This window comes from Schistocerca gregaria, chromosome 2 (assembly GCF_023897955.1).
Source record: "Schistocerca gregaria isolate iqSchGreg1 chromosome 2, iqSchGreg1.2, whole genome shotgun sequence".
Lineage (NCBI taxonomy): Eukaryota > Metazoa > Arthropoda > Insecta > Orthoptera > Acrididae > Schistocerca > Schistocerca gregaria.
In genome coordinates, this window is record NC_064921.1 from 232456334 (window position 1) to 232480317 (window position 23984).

At 39.7% G+C, this 23984-nt stretch overlaps 1 protein-coding gene across 1 annotated transcript in view; it reads left to right on the forward strand.

Moving 5' to 3' along the window:
- The window catches only part of LOC126336757 (vesicle transport through interaction with t-SNAREs homolog 1A), a 30661-nt gene extending 12152 nt beyond the window's left edge, over window positions 1-18509 (forward strand). The window contains exons 3-5 of the mRNA XM_050000759.1: window positions 1111-1252; window positions 17790-18001; window positions 18084-18509. Coding sequence (XP_049856716.1) covers window positions 1111-1252; window positions 17790-18001; window positions 18084-18245 — 516 coding nt within the window. The 3' untranslated portion in view covers window positions 18246-18509. The remainder of the gene's footprint in view (window positions 1-1110; window positions 1253-17789; window positions 18002-18083) is intronic.
- Window positions 18510-23984: the final 5475 nt, after the last annotated feature.

Below are 23984 nucleotides of genomic sequence, written 5' to 3' on the forward strand. Positions count from 1 at the left end.
TTATAAAGAATGATTCCAAAGTGGATCATATGTTTTTGTTTATTACTTTTTCTTTATGGCGGGATTCACAGTGCCAAGTATTAAACCTGTGGTAATTGCAAGTGATGTGCCGGCCACCAAGTCTATCTTATTCCATAAGCCACAAGGGAATGGAGGTAACTAAAAGAAGCCGTTCTAGCACCATGAGCAACATTCATTCATAAAATGTTTGTGCATCATACCTATCTAACTCATTTCAGCCCAATAACAGTTGCAGAGCTTGCTTTTGATTAATGTTTTCAAATTCAACACAATTTGTTTTCTTCACATTGCGGATCAACCTGTTCGCATTGAAGCATGAATGTGAGGACTAGAGAACTTTACCAGGTATTGTGTACAGAGATTCCTTAACATCAGTCACTGTTACACTGTCATATGTGAACATGTTCTTTACTGCAGTTTCTGAGGGTGTGTGTGTGTGTGTGTGTGTGTGTGTGTGTGTGTGTGTGTGTGTGTGTGTGTAATCAATCACTTATTTACTATCCCTTTTATTGTCACTGCTTCCAACTTACCTAAGAGAATTTCACGACTGATTGTGCTTAAAGGTTTCGATAGATCTAAATCAACTGCTACAACACTGCTGTTGTTATCCATGTTTCCATGTTTAACTGTTTCATCTGTGTAAACCATTATCACTGTTTCTTTACTCCTACCTATTGTAAATAGAGTTACTGTACTTATATTCGATAAATGAAGCATGCACAACAGCTGTGTTAAGATGTACCCAAGAGTCTGTATCATTATGTGTTCGTATTTTGCAATGAATCGTGTAGCCCCTTTTAATGGAAAATAATAATTTTCGTAATCACTCAGTATCAACTGTGTGTATTTCTTTGTACTGCGTAGGTGCAAAGTGACAAATTTTATCTGCCTTCCGAATGTCACTACCTATCCCCACTCCTTACTCCAGATCCCAAAATACACACACAACTAATAAATTGACAACATTTTCACATACAAACGTGTTACTATTACACACACACACACACACACACACACACACACACACACACACACACACACGTGAGAGAAAGAAAGAAATTGGCTTTTAAACACATGCTTTAATTGCAGCTTGAGCAGATGGATCTGGAATCACGGGAGGCTGAACCTGCCATTAGACCCAGGCTGAGAACCCAGCTTGACAGTTACAGAGCAGAACTCAAAAGATTGACCCAAGAGTTTACAAAAGTTCGCAACACACAATTTGAGGATGGTAAGTGGTGTTTGTTGCTATCATTCATCAAATTTTATTCATAACGCTCCCTACCCTACCAGAAGGGTCATGTGGGAAATATAAGATTGCATTTGTCAAATTATTGTTCAGTAACTCTTTCCTTCATAGTAATCATTCTCTCTGTGCTTATGTACTTATCTAGTATAATTTTATACAACAACTTAATGTAGATGTCTTAAATTACATAAATTTCAAGACTTTCGGTACAATCCATTGTAGTTTATGAAAGGATACGGAAAGAGTATACAAGTTCAAAGAAATACAAAATGCACTAAAATCCAGCATCAATCACAGTGGTGTTTCCACACTGCTCTTAGGTTGGCAATTCATCAGTTTCTCATTGCCAGTGGAATGATTGTTCCATGTAATGATTGAGAGGCATGAAAAGTGGCAATGAATTCCTAGTGCCGAAATAGAAACCATTCTCTTCTTTGCTGTTATCACTGCAATTTTGACTCTCTTTTTCTGAATATCTCATGAATTATGAGGTTGTGATTACGCTGGAACCCTATGCTCAGCTTCAGACTATTCCCCCCTCCCCGAAGATGTCATGTTTTCTGAGGGTGTTGCTAGGCTGGGACTCAAGAGTATAGATTAAAATTATAATCTTTGTCACAAATATTCCACTGTTTTCAGAGTATGTTGCAGATTACGAGATTGCGGTTGGGTTGGTATCTGACAGTTGGGCTGTGAATTGGCAAAGCCAATGAATGTGAAAAGTAGAAAAACTGTTGTTGTGACAGACTGATCTGCTGTTTAGCCCAGGGTTACATTTGGTTGAAATAAAACAGTGTTACTTGCAAAAAATTAAACTAATAGTGTTTGTTGTCACAGATATGTTTTTTTCTGAATATGTAATGAATTATGAAGTTGTGGTTAGGTTTGGACCTAGTTGCACAGCTTAAATTAAATTGATAACCTTGGTCATCATCATCATCATCATTTAAGACTGATTATGCCTTTCAGCGATCAGTCTGGAGCATAGCCCTCTTATAAAATTCCGCCATGTTCCCCTATTCAGTGCTAACATTGGTGCCTCTTCTGATCTTAAACCTATTACTTCAAAATCATTCTTAACCGAATCCAGGTACCTTCTCCTTGGTCTGCCCCGACTCCTCCTACCCTCTACTGCTGAACCCATGAGTCTCTTGGGTAACCTTGCTTCTCCCATGCATGTAACATGACCACACCATCTAAGCCTGTTCGCCCTTAGTGCTACATCTATAGAGTTCATTCCCAGTTTTTCTTTGATTTCCTCATTGTGGACACCCTCCTGCCATTGTTCCCATCTAATAGTACCTGCAATCATCCTAGCTACTTTCATATCCGTAACCTCAACCTTGTTGATAAGGTAACCTGAATCCACCCAGCTTTCCCTTCCATACAACAAAGTTGGTTGAAAGATTGAATGGTGCACAGATAACTTAGTCTTGGTACTGACTTCCTTCTTGCAGAAGAGAGTAGATCGTAGCTGAGTGCTCACTGCATTGGCTTTGCTACACCTTGCTTCCAGTTCTTTCACTGTGTTGCCATCCTGTAAGAATATGCATCCTAAGTACTTGAAACCGTCCACCTGTACTAACTTTGTTCCTCCTATTTGGCACTCAGTCCATTTATATTTCTTTCCCACTGACATTACTTTTGTTTTGGAGATGCTAATCTTCATACCATAGTCCTTACATTTCTGATCTAGCTCTGAAATATTACTTTGCAAACTTTCAATCAAATCTGTCATCACAACTAAGTCATCCGCATATGCAAGACTGCTTATTTTGTGTTCACATATCTTAATCTCACCCAGCCAGTCTATTGTTTTCAACATACGATCCATAAATAATATGAACAATAGTGGAGACAGGTTGCAGCCTTGTCTTACCCCTGAAACTACTCTGAACCATGAACTCAATTTACCGTCAACTCTATCTGCTGCCTGACTATCCATGTAAAGACCTTTAATTGCTTGCAAAAGTTTGCCTCCTATTCCATAATCTCGTAGAACAGACAATAACTTCCTCCTCGGAATCCGGTCATGTGCCTTTTCTAGATCTATAAAGCATAGATACAATTCCCTGTTCCACTCATAACACTTCTCCATTATTTGCCGTAAGCTAAAGATCTAGTCCTGACAACCTCTAAGAGGCCTAAACCCACATTGATTTTCATCCAATTGGTCCTCAACTAATACTCGCACTTTCCTTTCAACAATACCTGAGAAGATTTTACCCACAACGCTGATTAAAGAGATACTTCTGTAGTTGTTACAATCTTTTCTGTTTCCATTTTTAAAGATTGGTGTGATTACTGCTTTTGTCCAGTCTGATGGAACCTGTCCCGACTCCCAGGCCATTTCAATTATCCTGTGTAGCCATTTAATACCTGCCATTCCACTGTATTTGATGAGTTCTGACTTAATTTCATCCACCCCAGCTGCTTTATTGCACTGAAATCTATTGACCATTTTTTCCACTTCCTCAAATGTGATCCTATTTCCATTATCATTCCTATCCCATTCTACCTCGAAATCTGAAACATTATTGATCGTATTTTCACGTACATTGAGCGACTCTTTAAAATATTCCCTCCATCTGCCCAAGGCATCCACAGGATTCACCAGCAGTTTTCCTGACCTGTCCAAAATACTTGTCATTTCCTTCTTACCTCCCCTTTGAAGACTGCCAATTACACTCCAGAATGGTTTTCCAGCAGCTTGACCCATAGTCTCCAACGTGTTTCCAAAGTCTTCCCAAGATTTCTTCTTGGATGCTGCAATTATCTGTTTGGCTTTGTTTCTTTCTTCAACATAACTTTCTCTGACTACCTGAACTCTAGGATGTAGCCATTTTTGATATGCCTTCTTTTTCCTTTTACAGGCTTCCTTGACTGTGTCATTCCACCAAGCTTTTGCTTCATCCTACTTTTACACACTACTGTTCCAAGACATTCTTTAGCCACTTCTAGTACTGTGTCCCTGTACCTTGTCCATTCCTTTTCCAATGACTGTAATTGACTACATTCAACTAACTGGTACCTTTCTGAGATCGCTGTCATGTACTTGTGCCTAATTTCCTTATCCTGAAGTTTCTCCACTCTTATCCTCCTACATATGGACCTGACCTCCTGCACTTTTGGTCTCACCATCCCAATTTCACTGCAGATTAAATAATGATCAGTGTCATCAAAGAATCCCCTGAATACACGTGTGTCCCTCACTGCCTTCCTGAATTCCTGATCTGTTATTATATAGTCAATGACAGATCTGGTTCCCCTGCCTTCCCAAGTATACTGGTAAATGTTCTTATGTTTAAAAAAGGAGTTTGTGATTACTAAGCCCATACTGGCACAGAAATCCAAGAGTTGTTTCTGTTCATGTTGGCTTTCATATCCTCTCCAGATTTACCCATAACCTTTTCATCCCCTTCTGTTCGATTTCCAATCCTGGCATTAAAATCCCCCATGAGCAGAACACTGTCCTTGTCCTTTACTCTAACAACTACATCACTGAGTGTGTCATAAAAACTCTCCATCTTATCTTGATCTATCCCTTCACAATGCGAATATACTGACACAATCCTAATTTTCTTGCTAGACACGGTCAAATCTATCCACATCAGTCATTCGTTTACATACCTTATTGCAACTACGCTGGGTTCCATTTCTTTCCTGATGTAAAGCCCTACACCCTATTGCGCTATTCCTGCTTTGACTCCTGACAGGTAGACCTTGTATTCTCCCACTTCCTCTTCTTTCTCACCCCTTAACTGAATGTCACTAACAGCTAAAACGTCCAGCCTCATCTTACTTGCAGCCTCTGCCAGCTCTACCTTTTTCCCTGAGTAGCCCCCATTGATATTAATAGCTCCCCATCTCATTACCATTTGTTTGCCAAGTCATATCTTAGGAGTCCCTGATTTGTCAGTTAGAGGTGGGACTCCATCACCTCCAAAGGTACGAGGCATTTTGCTCTGATTGTTGCCAGCATCATATTTAAAGTACCAGGGAAGCAGGTTGCTAGCTTTACTTGCCCCGAGTCCCATTGGGTTTTACCCCTAACGGTTGAGGGACTAACCGGTGGATTTGGTAGTCTTTGCTGTATGAGCACAAAGGTGACCACGACTCAGAATATGTCCGAGATGCCCAGCCTTCTTCCAAAGTAACTGGTATCCCGACTGTCAGGACCTCTTACTTGGCCACTCATACGTTGCCCGTGGTTCATGACCTAGGACATGACTACAGGAACCCACACCATGAACCACATAACCTTGGTTGTCAAAATATTTGCCTGGTTCTCCCAAGTGTGTCAAGATTTCAGAGGCTGTGATTTGACATGACAGTGTGACAATATTCCTTTGAAACAAGTTGTCTATCTGCTGCTGTGTCATTGGCTGTGTAGACCCAGCAGCTGATGTGCACACCTTCATTCCGTTCATATCACACAGAGAATGATGACAACACAACTGCTGAAACGTGTAAGTACGCCATTGTTTCTGATCTAGTCTTTTCCTACAAAATGTATTTGGAGTAATTTTTTTCATCAGAAAAGAACAGAAAGAATTTCAGTATGAAAAAGGTCGAAAATTTGTAAAAGGAGATGCGTGTGGACTGGCTCACTTTTTGTCATTCTGCACCTAAAAATCAGTGTGTTGGCAACACTGTAAGTCGAACCAGAAACTGCTAACTCACGATAGCTGCTGACTTCCCTTTGGGTTGTAAATTTTCTGATCAAGAAACTTCAGTTGTATGGGAGTAGGATTTTTGTTTCCGTAGACTGATGGACTCTAAATCATCTGAAAAGTCAGACTGGAGTTTATAATCCAAGAAATCAAACCTATCGTCCGATTCATCCCCAACATCGCTGATCAGTTGCTCACCAGTACAAATTTGTGTACACAATTTCTCTTCTGTTGTAACATGTCTCTTCTTGAATAACTTTCACAGTGTTGATGGTACAAGATTATCAGTATTTCACAAAAAAAAGAGAGGGTGGAGCAGTTCTAATGGTATTACTGCTTGTAAAAGAAAAATACAGGATCCACTTCCTGGGAAAGGAAGAGATTGCCGATGACAGAAGCCATTGTTACCTGAGTTGAGTAAACAGTGATAAAGCTTCCAGTGGAATTGTGTAGAAGTCTTTCCAAATAATTCTTTGAAAGCACAAGATTATACTTTGAAGAGTGTGCCTATAATAATCTCAAGATGAACACACAGACTGCAACTAGAGACAAAGAGAACTTCTGATAGGTAAACCCAAAGTAAGTGTGGTGCAACAAGTAGTGACTGTCAGTGCTTTGCATATTGTTAAGGGACAGCCACAAACACAGTTTCTGCAATGACATGGCAGGCATGTGCGACACAGCTAGTAACATACTGCTGCCACGGGAGTGTAACCTGCTGACCACATCAAACAAACATTGAAAGCTCTCTGTATTAAATGTGTAACATGATGATATTCTTTTTGTAGTAGTCCTTTTCCACTAGGCCAAATGCTTTAGATTTACAATCAGTTTGCATTTTCTCCAGATATTGTACTTTTGAGACAGCACTTCCAGTCAATATCTTCAGGAGGTGAAGTCTATAGTATTAATACACACACATACAGGACGAGTTTGTTAAATGGAGACAAATTACAGGAAATGATCTCTGAGAGGATAAGGAGCAAAAAGAGTAATAGAGGCATATGACCGGAAATTTGTTCTGTGGGGAGGACACTCCACTTGAAAGTCGAGATAAAAGATTCTTTTGACAGTGTATGTGACAATGATTGAAAGCACATATGAGCATACATCAGGGAAGTGGGAATGTTCTGTCTACTGGTGTTTTAGCTTCACACTCACAAGGACAGTGAGCTGGAATACCATCATGTTGTAGCCACGTTATCCTTCGTACCACCAAAGGCACGTGTTCCAGCAGGGGAGGCAGGGCCATATGGAAGAAGTATAGAAATGTCTCACCAGCGAAACATTGTGAAAAGACGACTGTCTTCTCAAGGCAGTCACCAGTAATCACTGGCCCACACATCTGAGCCTGAACCTGTGCTGATGATTTGCTGCCACCATACCATAGATATTCTCCATATCCTACTGGGGAGGGAGGGGGGGGGGGGGGGTTGGCAGAACATTCTATTGCTCCTCTGACCAGGCCAGGCTGCAGCTGTATGGGCTTAGTGTTCCAGCCCAGTCCTCATCCTACCTGCCACTTTACTCGTCCCCCCCCCCCCCCCCCCCCTCCTCTTGTGGTCTTTGATGTGTCTGTATCTGTCCGTGTTGCTAGTCTTCGCAAGGCAGTCTTGGAGTAGAGTACCTCTAGTAAGTGGCAGGGGCTGGGGAATATATGTCCTCTCATTCCACTCTGCTTTCAGGGGCTTCCAGCTGCTACCTAGATGGTCCACCTTTCTTGCTTTTCTTCCTTTGTCTCCCTTTTATTCTTTCAGTCCTTTACCTCACATTCACTGTCATTGGGGTTTTCTTCCCCTGGGTCTTGCGTAGTAGATGATCTCCGACCTGGAGTCATTTAGACCTTTCTTTCTGTCTGAGTACAGAGAGACTGATGACCTAGTAGTTTGGCCCCCTTAAGCATCCTATCATTCCACAGGTGAGTGAACCGAGCGAGGTGGCGCAGTGGTTAGACACTGGACTCGCATTCGGGAGGACGACGGTTCAATCCCGCGTCTGGTCATCCTGATTTAGGTTTTCCGTGATTTCCCTAAATCGCTCCCGGCAAATGCCGGGATGGTTCCTTTCAAAGGGCACGGCCGACTTCCTTCCCCGTCCTTCCCTAATCCAATGAGACCGTTGACCTCGCTGTCTGGTCTCCTTCACCAAACAACCCAACCCCACAGGTGAGTGGTGTAAAGGCCGATGCTACTGGCCCTTGTAAAGATGGCCTCATCTGTGAATAGGATGGGTGACAGACAAACGAGCACTATGATAGACTGTGCGATGAACCAGCAATGAAACTGTTGCCATAGAGGCCAGTCTGTAGGTAATACGGTCTCCATGAATTGTGAGTGATACAGATAGTGGTAGTTATTGTGGAGAACGTTCTGATGGTCATCTGGCTTTCCCCTTGCTGGTAGATCAACTGCTTGGTGCTGATACTGCAAACACTGTCAAAGATCTTTTCTCTCCACTTTCAAGTGACCATAAGTTCCTGACTGTTTTTCAGGAATCATTTCTTCCTGACTGTTTTTCGGGAATCGTTTCTTGCCGTTTGCACTCCTATTTAACAAAATCGCACTTCATAAGTAAAGAAGTATGTTTTGTGGGCAGTACTCTAAAATGTTGCCTCCTGAAGGTGAGTACTAGCCAGCAGTTCAGTCTTGTAAGTTTATAGTTTTCTCTGGTGACCTTCCCTTTCAGTAAAAAAGTATTATCTTGAGATTGTTTCCACAAAACGATTAATTTTATCTTGCCATGTGTTGTTTTATGTATGTTGTTGTCTTCAGTCCTGAGACTGCTTTGCTGCAGCTCTCAGTGCTACCCTATCCTGTACAACCTTTTTCATCTGCCAGTACTTACTGCAGCCTACATCCTTCTGAATCTGCTTAGTGTATTCATCTCTTGGTCTCCCTCTACGATTTTTACCCTCCACGCTGCCCTCCGATGCAAAATTCGTGATCCCTTGATGCCTCAGAACATGTCCTACCAACCGGTCCCTTCTTCTTGTCAAGTTGTGCCACAAACTCATCTTCTACCCAATTCTATTCAATACCTCCTCATTAGTTATGTGATCTACCCATCTAATCTTCAGCATTCTTCTGTAGCACCACATTTCGAAATCTTCTATTCTCTTCTTGTCCAAACTATTTATCGTCCATGTTTCACTTCCATACATGGCTACACTCCATACAAATACTTTCAGAAACGACTTCCTGACACTTAAATCTGTACTCGATGTTAACAAATTTTTCTTCTTCAGAAACGCTTTCCTTGCCATTGCCAGTATACATTTTATATCCTCTCTACTTTGACTATCGTCAGTTATTTTGCTCCCCAAATAGCAAAACTCCTTTACTATGTTACGTGTACCATTTCCTAATCTAATTCCTTCATCATCACCCAACTTAATTCGACAACATTCCATTATCGTCATTTTGCTTTTGTTGATGTTCATCTTATACCCTCCTTTCAAGACACTGTCCATTCCGTTCAACTGCTCTTCCAAGTCCTTTGCTGTCTCTGAGAGAATTACAATGTCATCAGCGAACCCCAAAGTTTTTATTTCTTCTCCATGGATTTTAATACCTACTCCGAACTTTTCTTTTGTTTCCTTTACTGTTTGCTCACTATACAGATAGAATAACATCGGGGAGAGGCTACAACCCTGTCTCACTCCCTACCCAACCACTGCTTCCCTTTCATGCCCCTCGACTCTTATAACTGCCATCTGGTTTCTGTACAAATTGTAAATAGGATTTCGCTCCCTGTATTTTACCCCTGTCACCTTTAGAATTTGAAAGAGAGTATTCCAGTTGACATTGTCAAAAGCTTTCTCTAAGTCTACAAATGCTAGAAACATAGGTTTGCCTTTCCTTAATCTATTTTCTAAGATAAGTCGTAAGGTCAGTATTTCGTCACGTGTTCCAACATTTCTACGGAATCCAAACTGATCTTCCCTGAGGTTGGCTTCTACCAGTTTTTCCATTTGTGTGTAAAGAATTCGCGTTAGTATTTTGCATCCGTGACTTATTAAACTGATTGTTCGGTAATTTTCACATCTGTCAACACCTGCTTACTTTGGGATTGAAATTATTATATTCTTCTTGAAGTCTGAGGGAATTTCGCCTGTCTCTTACATCTTGCTCACCAGATGGTAGAGTTTTGTCAGGACTGGCTCTCCCAAGGCTGTCAGTAGTTCTAATGGAATGTAGTCTACTCCCAGGGCCCTATTTTGACGTAGGTCTTTCAGTGCTCTGTCAAACTCTTCATGCAATATCGTATCTCCAATTTCATCTTCATCTACATCCTCTTCCATTTCCATAATATTGTCCTCAAGTACATCGCCCTTGTATAGACCCTCTATATACTCCTTCCACCTTTCTGCTTTCCCCTCTTTGCTTAGAACCGGGTTTCCATCTGAGCTCTTGATATTCATACAAGTGGCTCACTTTTCTCCAAAGGTCTCTTTAATTTTCCTGTAGGCAGTATCTATCTTACCCCTAGTGCGATAAGGCTCCTACATCCTTACATTTGTCCTCTAGCCATCCCTGCTTAGCCACTTTCCACTTTCTGTCGATCTCATTTTTGAGGCGTTTGTATTCCCATTTGCCTGCTTCATTTACTGCGTTTTTACATTTTCTCCTTTCATCAATTAAATTTAATATTTCTTCTGTTACCCAAGGATTTCTACTAGCCCTTGTCTTTTTACCTACTTGGTCCTCTGCTGCCTTCACTACTTCATCCCTCAGAGCTGCCCATTCTTCTTCTACTGTACTTCTTTCCCCCATTCCTGTCAATTGTTCCCTTATGCTGTCCCTGAAACTCTGCACAATCCCTGGTTTAGTCAGTTTATCCAGGTCCCATCTCCTTAAATTCCCACCTTTTTGCAGTTTCATATATACAAGAAGGAAATTTCTTTATCTACTGAGCGAAGAATCCACAATCTGTCTAGTCTTATTTTATTTGGATGGATAACCAGGTTCATCCCTGTAGATATCATCAGTTCTTAAGAGGAAACTAAATATAAAGTTGCTTCAGAATTTTTGAAACATGAACATATTCATACAAACTGAAAGAAAAGTAGTCTTATTCCCTTATAAGACAGCAAAACAGAGGACATGAAAGTTGTTAACTGATTGACTAATAAGTGATGTCTTGCATAAATAATGATACTTCGTAATTGGATGGATTAAAAAGAATAAGAAAATGTCTACTCACCAAGTAGTGGCAGGAGTAACATGTGGGCGCGCGCGCACGCACGCACGCACGCACGCACGCACGCACGCGCGCACACACACACACACACACACACACACACACACACACACACACAGGCTTAACTCATGTAAGAGTTTGGGGCCAGTGGCTGCTTCTTGTGACAGAAGAGTTGAAGGTGAAGGAAGTGGGTTGAAGGAAAAGTGCTGGAGAGCTTTAGGAAACAGGTTACAGGTCAGATGTCGCCCAGAACCCCAGGTCAGAGGAGACTTGCCATATGGAATGAGAAGGAAAGACTTCTCATTCCATCCAGTAAGTCTCCCCTGACCCTGGGTTCTGGGTGACTTTTCTGAGCTGCATTTCCTCCGCTTATGACTACTTTAAGTGCGGCTGTTGCTGTATCGGCAGCGACAACAAGCAGCCAGATGCCACCCCGAAAAAATTTTCTGGTGCGCCCAAGCTGCCACATCCGTGCATGCACAGAGCAATCTGAGCTGTTGTGGGGAGGGGGGGTAGTCTCCACTCGACCCATGTTTAGGTTTAATAATTTTGCTGTCCCTCTACGTTTACAGCTCTCATGTCAAATGAAAACAAAATGGATTTCTGTTGCTGGGGGCTAGCAGTGAATTAAAATACTTTCACATAATTATTGAAGGCTAAAATATGTTATTAGTTTCAGTTTTCTGATTTTATTTTATTTCCAGATTTTTGGCAGTCGCACATTAATTGCCTGCAGAACAATGAAATTATTTTCGTCAATTTGCCAAAGAAATTTGGCTTTCATTAATATTTTTCACAGAGGCAGTCAATTTACTTGAAATGATGTGTTCCATTCGACACTATTGGCTAGTTTGTTGAATTAAAAGTGCTCATTTTTATCTTCCAGCACATATGGCATTATGTCGTAATAAAGAATTAAATGTTAGATATTACAATACTGGTAATCCAAGATAATTTGCAGCCAAATAACCTCACTGAAAAGCTTAATACCATGTTGGGGCCTTTTTCTTTGTGAATCTGGAGAAACGAATGTACACTTAAGCCAAATCGTGCAATTAATTATGGGTTATGAAATACGGTTGCTCTTGGAGTATACCATGATGCCCTGTTTAGTTTATGATATAATGTAAGATCTCTTAATGCTATATAGGTACGGACATGTGGGTTTCCTATGTCATTGTAGCTGCACATGTGCAGAAACATCATTTTCTGGTACTCTGACAACTGCTGGAACGAATTCTAATAGGTCACGGGAAAATACAGCGAATATTGGCTGAAAAGCATTACTTTCAAAGTAAATTTCATTTTACGCAAGATGAATTATGTTATATGTTTTAATGTGCTTTGAACTTCGTAAATCGCAGAGCGTTTGATTCTTATTTAAAGCTTAACTGTTTTGAGGGCCAGCTACTTAGAAGAATTAAAGTCTAACATGCAAAAAATAAAAAAAAATCAATATTGTATTTCAAAGCTTAGCTTTCTTGTAGCTACACTATGTATATTAAATAAAATCATCAACTTTTCCTCTTTGTGTGTTAGCGTTCCTGAACAGTGAAGTTGGTGTTAGCTTACTACATCACGTGTCCTCAGCTCTGAATATCTGCTGTCATCAGCTGGAGGGATCTTGTGACAAGAGCTACGATTGGCTTATTAAAGCACAAAGCAATCTAGATTTCAATGCTTCAGAAACTAATGTGCTGTGTTTGGTGGAATTCAAATATATGTTCTTTTGTAGTATGAAAATATTTTGCTGCTCATCAAAGACCTTTCCAGAACATGTAATCCCCTTCCCCACAGTTCCGAAAGAAAATATATGTCACTTAACACAAAAATAGTGGTGTATTTTCAAGTGGAAAAAAAATTTTTTTTAACTTGGAAAAATCCGGGATTTTCTTTTCGTTGTCCACATACAGAGGAGTCCAAAAAATGTATCCAAACTTAAAAGTCCAACTCAAACATATCACTGTAGGTGTTTGAAATGGTCACCATTACCATCCACACACAAACGGTGCCGCCGAACTCCAGCACGAACTATTGAGTGTAATGCGTTCAGTTGGATGTTTGCACATGAATGCACGATGGGTTTAGAAGTTCATCCAATGTGTGGTGCTTTTGTCGATAAACGTCATCCTTTAGTGTTCCCCACAGGTAAAAGTCCAGAGGAGTTAGGTCTGGGGAATGTGGTGGAATGGGCCTATCCATCTTCCTGGTAGATTTTTGTCGAAATACACCCTAACAAGATTTTGATACTGGGCTGGGGCACCATCTTGTTGAAAGTAAACTCTTCTGTCTCCATACAAGTCTCGGATGGCAGGTAAAATGGATGTCTGAAGCTTCTGAAGGTACACCTCACCAGTAACTGTGCTGTCAAATGGCCCAATCAAGCCCCGGTAAGACAACCCACACCACACATTTACTCCTGACAAATTCACGGCTTTGTCTCCACGGACATTCGGATTTTCGGCTGCCCAGTGGATGCAATTGTAATGATTTACTGTATCATTGAGTTTGAACTGTGCCTCATCAGACCACACAATCATTCTGCAAACTCTTGATCATTGCGCACCATGTTAGTAAACCACTCACAGTACTCCATTCCGCGATCTGGGTCATCCTCAATTATTGCGTGTAGTAGTCATGGGATGTAGCACTTCCACTTTGCTGTCTTCAAAATTCGCCAAACGCTTGAGCAACTCACTCCAGTTTCACGGTCACACTGTCTTACAGACTTCCTTGGTGAGTGAGTGAATTGTTGCAACACACGACGGGAGTTAGCTGGACTTGTTACTGTTACAGGTCGTCCAGATCATTATTTGCGTACATCTTTAACACACTCTTTGGCTTCAAATTTGTCTAAAATGCGACAAATCGTTAAATATGTCTGTGGCTCTGTTTGATACTCGTTTCACCTTTGCTGTTGAGCCTCATTAATGTTTTCGTACTTAAAATACCACTTCAAAACTGACTTCCTTTCATCGAATGTAAGCCTTGCGCCAGCCATATTTACTCGAGTAACTAGGTGCAACTAAGAACAAAACACTGACTATTTGGCAACTGTCATCTGACAAAACAAAACAACGCATGTGTGGCGATTGCCAGAACTACAAACTATTACACTACCAAAGATGAGACAACTCTGTCAATTAGTTTGCCAGTTATGGACTTTTAGACAGTGGATACATCTTTTTGGACCCCTCTGTATATATCCTGCTCTAGCTCCTGTTCCGTATCTGAGTTTCATTTTTTCCTTAACATCATTTCCACCACTCACATTATCTTGTGTGTGTGAAAAATACTATTTTATATATGGCTTTTGATGCAGTGTCAAATTCTAAACCCCACTGTAATTAACAGTGTGAGGTGGTGTCCAGGCTGAAGGAAATCAGGGGCATACCATACCCAATAAGACCATACTATATAGAACCATGAAATGGCAAGTGGAGGTACCACTTTTCCTGCCTGTGTCGACCATTGGAATTCTCGCAGTATCCCGTAGTTGGCAGAAATTGAAACACCTCAGACCCATACCTGAATGGGCTAAGAAGCTTACTGCACCATGCTGGTGCCCCCAGCACTGTCGATCAGTGAATAAATAAAATCTGAAGTACTTGATAGCCATGCAAAAGTACTTTCAAAGAAGAAAACAATGAGTGAAGAAGAGATGTGTGCTGAAATGTTGCAAAAAGTAGATGCAACGAAGGCTTGGTAATGAAATGATGCTGGCAAAGACGAAAACCTCCAGACAAATAGTATATTTTGCTCGTTGCTAACCAATCATCATCATAAAACAATGTTGTAGGAGAAAAATATGATTGGTCCATTGTTAAAAACTTCCTATTTTTAATGTTCTATTTTTGTGGGAAATGTAGTGTGTAACCAGATAAAACATTATTAAATAGTCATCTGTTAATTTATAAAGAAATTGCAATTTCAATTAGAAGAAGAGTTGAGCATTTTGTATGCAAATTGGCTAATATTTCTCTTATCAAAGATGTCACCACCAGTAGAGTATTCACCAACTCAACAGATTATCCATTTGCTGTTGATAATAATTTTCCTTGTGTATGTATGTAGTGTGGCATTTTATAGCTTGGATTAATATGGCTCAGTCATATCCATGATGATGAATGAGTGTCTCCATGACAAATGGCATTGCAGAAGAGTTTAAATCCTGTTGACACTGCAGAGTGCAACAGCAAAGGCGTGTTATGATATTCTTTGAATACCACAGAGAGATTGTACGGAAGCATGACAAATGGAAATATGTGCTAAAGAAACTAAACTTCAGTTTGAGGCAAAAATGTTATCGAACAAGAACTGCCACCAATCTGGAGATAATTTATTTAGAATTCTGTGATCGTGAATAGTACACCACATACAAAAAGATTCCTGGTGTCAGACATGTATATTTGTTAGAGGACCTTCAGAAGGAAGGCATCAAAGTTCTAGAGAACAGGGCAATTACAAAACCAATAAATTGACAGTAACTGTTGAGTGATATTTATTGTACCTATTCTTAAACAAACTCTACTCCCTGCATCAATTTTGCAGCTCGTGGCAGAAGAGCTGTTGAGCATACACAGTCTATAGTGCCATGTTTGCCAATTTTGAGACGAGGGGAGCAGTGTCATGCTTTATACTTTTACTGAGGTTAAAATTTACATGCAGTATTCTGAACTCACCATCTAATTGGAATTGCTTTATAAATTGACAGTTGAAGAATAGTGGATTATTTGGTTACAACCTGTATTATCATTCTCACAAAACTGCTTTATAGATAACTGCACCATCTGCAAAAACCCAGAGTAAGGTTACTATTTTCTGCCAGGTCATTAATACGCAACATGAACAGCAAGGACCCCTATGTGTCTGGGGTGGGACACACCTTTATTTACTTCAGCACCTGCTGATTACTCTCCAACCAAGAAATCCTCAATCCAGGCACATGTTTCATTTTATGACCCATAAGATAATTTGGTGTATCTACATAGAAATGCCCTATTTTCAGTTTGATCCCAGTCCAGATTGTCCAACAGTCTAACAAAGAGCGAAGCGGAGCACCTTTTTGTTGAAACCAAGGATTTGGTTGCAGGTCTCCAACCTGGGGAAAAGCAAGCATCTCCTGGTATGCTATTCCTGTGACAATCTCCTCAGCAAAAAGAGCGGTCCAGTGATCTTGTCACACATAAGGTGCCACAAAATATTAACTTTTGGACTATCTTGCACCTTTTGCCTCATCTTGTGTGGGTTGAGACGTGGAATGTAACCTCATCACGTATTATAAAGTAAGATTTGCACTTGCAAATTCATATTGCCATTTCTTGTCATCAGGCTTTATGGCCTGCAGAATCTGCATCGTCTATGAATATAGATACAGTTGCAGTTTGAGGACCTTATGAATTGTTGCACATGACATCTGAAGTTCCTGTGTAGTCTGAAAAGTTAATTTGCTTGGAGTTCATTGAAATACTTAGTGAACATCCTGAAACTTAGTCTGCAGAGACTTGCTGACCCCAGCATGCTACCAATGTCCAGGAAACTGCCAAGCTATGCTTTCATCCTCATCCATCTATATTCTTGTAAACAGAATGAAAGATCAGGATGTGCCTTTCTCCTGAACTGATGCCATTTTCACATGGATGGACAACAGTGAATCAGTAAAAAAAAAAAAAATTAGAAAGCGTTTTTTGGTCCTCCTCCATCCAACAGATAAGTCAGATGTGAAACAAAGATATATTTACTATTTTTAATTTACCTCAAAAAATAGGGCATTTTGGCGTACTTTCATCAATAAATGTGGATGCAGTACTGAGTCAGATGTGTGTCTGTAGTCAAGACATACTGTTACTACCCGATTGTATTGATTCGTGTCTTCTGGGTTGTCATGTATGAAAGCACAAATTCAGTTGTACATGATGAATGTTTGTGCAATCCATGTTTGTTGGTATTTTGTTCAAAAAATCTTGTTACATTTGAGCTCAGAATTATGTTCTACAATTCTACAATTGTTGCCTCTCATTGCTCCTGTATAGTAGTTTTGCGGATCACGTTTGCTGTCCCTTCTGGTAGACAGGTGTGACAGTTTTCTGTTCAGGGAATCTACGATCATGTCAATGAGCAGTTAATCACTGTGCTTGAAAAGATAGCTGAGAAATGGAATGTAGGACAAAAGGTAAGAAAAAATGATAGTATTGCCAGTTGGAGACCATCTGTAACTAGATATAGACAGGTTTCTTCCCCCATCTGTTATGAATATATCATTTTTACTGCACTATCTTAGCGAATAGTGCTTGGTGTGCTGATTATTTATTTGCAAATACACACACACACACACACACACACACACACACACACACACACACACACACACAGTGGGTCAAAATTCATGAAAAGATTATGACTGTGAATAACTTTATATGTGTATATGAAAGTAGAATGTAGATAATGTTTCATTGTTCTGTTAATGTAAAGACAAATAATAGTAGATAAATGAAAATTTAAACAATGATACATTTGAAAAAGGTGTGGATAAGTTTCCAAATGTTGTACTTCACTACTGTTCTTTAACTATAATAAATTTTGTAGAGATTTTCGTATTCTCTTCACATACATAGCTGATACTTATCTGTAGCACACTTTGTTTTAAGGTCTTTACTCTCAAGATGATATTTACAGTAGCAATGTCAATGTTACTGAGGAACAAAAGCGATCACTGTTGGATAACTCAGAGAGACTGGAGAGAACGGGAAAGCAGTTGACAACAGGCTATCGCATGATTTTGGAGACCGAAGAAATTGGTTCACAGGTTTTACAGGATCTGAATTCTCAGCGGGAAACTATACAGCGATCACGAAATAGGGTAACGATAGCGTTATGCTCTTTATTTGTGAAATGTGACGTAGTACTTTATTTTGCCTCAGTATAATCTCCTTATTTTTCAGCTACGAGAAACAAATGCAGAACTTGGCCTTAGTTCAAGACTGATAAGTGGAATGTTGAGACGTTCGTGGATACATCGATTTATATTATATGGTGTTGCTGTGGTTTTTGTTGTCACTATTGTTGTCGTCATCAGTTTAGTGGTAATGAAACATACTAATTAAAATTGTATTTAATGATGGAACTTCTGAGTTTCTGAGAGCCATGTATCTAATTAATATGGTGCCAGTGTAGTATTCATTGTATGGTTGTGCCATGGCAACTGTATGTTTTTAAGGTTGTAAACATTCCTGATTTTACATGTTACTGTGAACTTATATCAAGTGAAAATTAATGTATGAAAGTCTGGCAAGAAAATAGTTGACTGTTTTGAAGCAAAATCTTCAGCAAATATTTAATGGCGTTTGGTAAAATTTGTGAAGAAACAACTATCAGAAATTTTGTCATTTCTTAATTTTGCATGTTTGAGGCTTTGCTTTGGCAACGAAGAGAGGCTAGTTGTTTGGTGCAGCTACAAGAGTCCAGTTACATCACCTACTGAACTTTGGCTTGTTCTGTTTTTATTTACTCAGCTAACACCACGAAGGTCTGACATCATCAATGCATGAAATAACATTTGTTTGTGCTGTGCAAGTGTATTTGACGTTACTTGCTCATACGTAACATTATGAGACAGATGTACCTTCGGGAGTCAAAATTCCTAGTAATGCCAATACATGCATAGACAAGTACAAGAAACTATCCTAGTTTTTGGAACTATTAATTCTTTCCCTGAGGAGGAAAAAGTGATACGTTAGAAAGGTAGGGTAGAGGTCACTTTGCTCCAGGACCTCATTCTGCGTTATTGGCAGTACTAAGAATTTCACTTCCTGAAGGCAAGTACTAGCCAGCCATTCTATTTCAAAATCTTATTATTTTCTCAAGTGAATTTTCCATTTGGTGCTATTAAGTTCCATGGAATACTGCAGTGAGAGAATGGCTTAACACAAGAGAGAATGCACAGTTGTTTTAGCTTTCAAGTTGACTTGATCTACCCCACATTCTTACTTTCAAACATATGTACTCCTGCTTTTAAATCTGGCATGCATTATTACAAGCATATTGAAATTTCAGAAAGAATTTAAGCTGGGGAGAGATGAAAGATTTGGAGAATACGAGGCAGTACCCAAAAGAAACTGAACTTTTTATTTTTTAACTTATTTATTCACCTTTTTACGACCAGACCTTCACACCCCTTCAAAGTACTCTCCACTTGCACTGATATACACTTGTCTAATCTTTTATTCTATTTTTAAAACATTTTTTAAATTCATCTTTTGTGATGATTGGCAGCACCTCTGTCATATGTTTCTTCACCACAGTAACATCAGCAAAACTCTTTCCTTTAATCTCTCTCTTCGTTCCCAGGAATAAAAGAAATTGCACTGTGAAATGTTGGATGAGTATGGGCTGTGAGGAACATGGTCATACCATTTTTGGTCAAGAATAGTCGTATGGACGGGACGGTGTGAGCAGGGGCATTGTCACGATGGAAAAATCAGTTACTCAACTGCAACAAATAGGGCTGCTTTCGTCGCACACTGTTGTGCAATCTTTTCACAACTTCGTAATAGAAAGCCTGGTTAGCTTTATAACCCTGTGGAAGAAATTCTGAATGGATTACTCCTGTCACATCAGAAAAACAAATCAGTATTGGCTGATTTCACCCTACGAGATTTCTAGAAGTGAGGCGCCTTTGATGTCTTCAACTGGCTTGATTATTGCTTTAATTCAGGACCATAAGCATAGCACAAAGTTTTGTCACCTCTGATAATTTCTGAAAAAAAAGTTTGGATCGTATCAGGACTCTTCTTTCAAAGCACAGCATGCTTCCACGGGACCTTGTTTTTATTCAACAGTCAGCAGTCGTGGCATGAATATGGCAGCCATGCTTTCATTCTCAAATTTTCTATCACAGTTCACTGCACTGAACTTTAAGTCACTCCGTACAGCTCCACAACTAATACAGTGGTCCGTCGTCAGTCTTCATTGATGATTACATGCATGTTTTCTACATTTTCACGTGTTCGGGCCATGGAAGGATGATCAGAACATGGTGTGTCATCAGTTGACATTTCACCAACTCTCAGACATTTGAGTTTTCCCCATAACATCTTCCTTGTATTTCACTGCTGCATGCTACTTGTGAAAATCAGCCATTGCAAAAACAACAGTGTCACAAGACAGTTGGCACTGTATACTTTGCTGAAACCAGTCCTGACCTCCTTCAGCAACAAAGCACTTGGCTTAGTGCGAGGCTCTGTGCCTCCTAGTGGAAAAATGCGATACTACAAAAGCTCTGTCTACCAAAAATTTGGTTTGGTTTCTTTTGGGTGACCCCTCATATAATTCTGAATTTAACATTTTTTTTATGTTCTCAGGCTTTAGTTTCAGCAAAGTCATGTAGCTTAGGATAACTGGAGAGAGAGAGAGAGAGAGAGAGAGAGAGAGAGAGGCTTAGGAACAGTCACACTACTGAAGGAAGGTAGGCTGGAGCATTGATTCTAAACAAAGCCACCTAGTACTGCAGTAAGAGGGTGGTCATCTAATGACAATGTATGAAAGAAATGACTTGTGGAAAGAAGTTGCAACATGTAAAACAGTATTAGAGACTAAGGCAAGGCCACATAAATAAGGTGTGCATGTAAGAAACCCAAGGAGATTTTAAGGCAAAAGGGTAAACAGACTGATGAAAATGTAAATTTGCTTGCATGAAGAACATAGGAATTTATGTACATAAATACAGATAATTTGTAGACCATAGAAATGGTTCTCAGGTGATATGTCTGATGCTTTGAAAGCCTCACAGTATTTCATCATCGCAGATGACCGACATTTAAAGGTGCTACACACACGTTGCTGAGAAGTGACTGACGTCTCCTATTTTTGCCAGTTAAAATGTCACCCTTAAATGTTAGAGAGGAGGGAAGCATTTTAGTTACCACTGACACTGAGTGACCAAAAAAGGATATACACTTTCTCTAGTTCTGACTATAGTTGAATGGTATAAGAGTGAATTCTCAGTCATACCACTGGAGAAACTTAATAGGTTGGGTCTCCACAATTCATAGGTACAAAGCCGAGTGAGACTAGAAAATTTCAATCAGTTATAAAAGTTCCCATAACAACTTCGGTGCTTCATATGAAGAGACACACAACTTTGATATCCTCTTGGGGGGGGGGGGGGGGGGGGGGGCTTCAGAAATTCCTGGAATCTTGCATTGCTGTTGTACTAAGTTTTAAATAAAACGCAGAGTATAACACATTCCTTGTCATATATTGTGACTGATCATCAAGTACATAGGTGGAACATACATTTTCCATCTGACAGCCTCCGAAAGACAATAATGCAGACTGACTGTGTGGCTCATGCGCCATTTCCTTTTGTATACAGCAAAACGGTCAAATACATTACGCAATTGTTTATTTGGTTCATTCAGACAGTTCTTGCCACCATTTCATTTCTGAGAGCTCTTTCAGCAAACAGAAATGTGAAAAAATTTGTCAGAATAGATTTTGTGAAGTTCAGAAGATTGCAGAAGAGAGATCATTTTCAGTACAACTGATTGTTGAGCCCCAAAACTGAGACATCACTTTAGTACTTCGATTTTTCTTCATACAATGATATAGTATAACAGTAACTGCTTTGGGAAGAGCACATGATCCACTGTTTGAGTACAGTTCTCACTGTTTTCTGGTTAATGAATTGTTTTAAATAATGGTGTCTGTAATATTGAATTGTTTGCTCATCAGTGCTCATACTATTAGGGAAGAAAGCTAGACATTTCATGAAATTCTTATTCAGAAAATCTATCAAGGGACAAATTTTGAAAGTTAATCCCTTTGGTCACCTGTATTTCTGTTCAGATGTATGTTATTGTTGAAATGAAGGTGGCACTTGATTTCCAAATAACTGTTGCTGTTTCTACACTGCCATGCATACCTTATCTCAGAATACTCATATTCATTCCAACATAAGTACTCCTGGGGAAGAGCAAGGCAACCAGGGAAGAGCAGTATACCTAATAGCTTTTTATGCCTTCATTGGATAACTTACTGGACTCGAATTTGGAAGGACGACGGTTCAAACCCACATCCAGCCACCCTGATTTAGGTTTTCTGTGATTTTCCGAAATCACTTCAGGCAAATGCTGCAATGGCTTCTTGAAAGTGCACTGCCAGTTTCCTTCCCCATTCTTCCCCAATCCTTATGCTCCATCTCTAATGACTTCAATGTCAACGGGGCGTGAACACTAATCTCCTCCTCCTCTCATTGGTTAACTCAAATGTGTGATTATTGCTCTGTGTAAGATTCAGACACTTTCACTGGCAGTCAAGTTCAGTAGTTCTTCATAAACAAATTAATCAATGCACTGTAGTGCAGACTTTCCTTTTAATGCTGCTACCAAACAGCATTTGCACTGTTCAGACAGGAATTGGTTTTACTGTAAGTTGTGTCTTCTGTTCTCCAATTTGAAGTTATATTAGCTTCCATTTTCTCCTTGTGATGGCAAGCATTTGCCCAGTCCTCCATTTCTTCATTATCATACACTTTTAAGGTACCCAGCACATCATCCCATACATTTTCTTCGATTTCATCACAGACATCTTACCTGTGCAACCTGGAGGGATCTCGACAGTCTCAATTATCTCATTCACTTCACCCTCATCCTCAGAGGAAGCCATAAAATTGGGGCCATTTACATTTCTTTAACTTAACCCCTAGAACATGATTTATAGTAGCTCATTGGGCCTGGGGAGAAAAGAAAAACAAAATGTTGTTCTACACGGAATGTGCCACAAGCCCCACATAGGGATTGAAAGTCGGAGATCCGTCGTGGGAAATAAAATTTGCCTTGATAATAAACAATTGATAAACATCTTCTAAAACCAGTAATAACTAATGGAAGTTATTTACTTACTAATAAAACTTAACACTATTTTGAAAATGGCCAACTATTGTAAGTCTGAGAAACTTTACCACTTCATACAAATAATAGTGCAGAGTTCACTCAACACAAACTTGACAAATGTCCAGACAACAATGCCGAATAGTAACAATTGCTGCCAACATAATGATAAATAAAAAATTTCCATTATGAAGATGAATCCCCAACTGGTGATTATGGCAGGTAATGGGTTAATATTGCTTGTGCTGGAGACCATGCTGTGTGCAGTTGGAACCCAGTAATATCTTCATGAGATTCAGTGAGCTGTGAATCTTCAATGATCCTTTAATTATACTGTTCTATATGAAGTCACCTACGTGAGAATTTTGGTATTTTTGTAGTCCATATTATGTCCCGTACTGAGATAACGCTTGACCACTGCAGATTTCTCTGGTTGATACAGACATATGTCGTCGATGCATCTGTCTCCCACAGTATGATAAGTTTGTCCATTGTATGACTTCCTACAGTTACGAGGCACTGTCAAACCAGAATTTTCCTTCATTGAAACTAGAAGACCTCAGTGTTTAATTGGTGTATAGAAGATGCATTTAACATTGTTTCTTTGGTGATCATATTTTTAGGAAATATTGCCAATGTACAGCAAGACAACCATTCCTCTTTGTTCTTCACTTCCTCCAATTTGCCACATTCTCTAACATACACTGGGTGTAAGGTAAGACAAATCTCTTGGACAGAATACAGTACAAAATGATGGCATTGCTCATCATATTACCTGCCCAAATCCAATATGGCTCGCGCTCTGTGGGACAATACCTTAAGCATGCACTTTGTTGCCAAAGATAGTTGCAGCTGGTAGATTGTAAATAGTAGTCCACTTGTTTTGGTTTATGACACACCTCATCATACAGGGTGCTGTTATCTTTTCTCCACACGATTAAATCTAGAAATGGT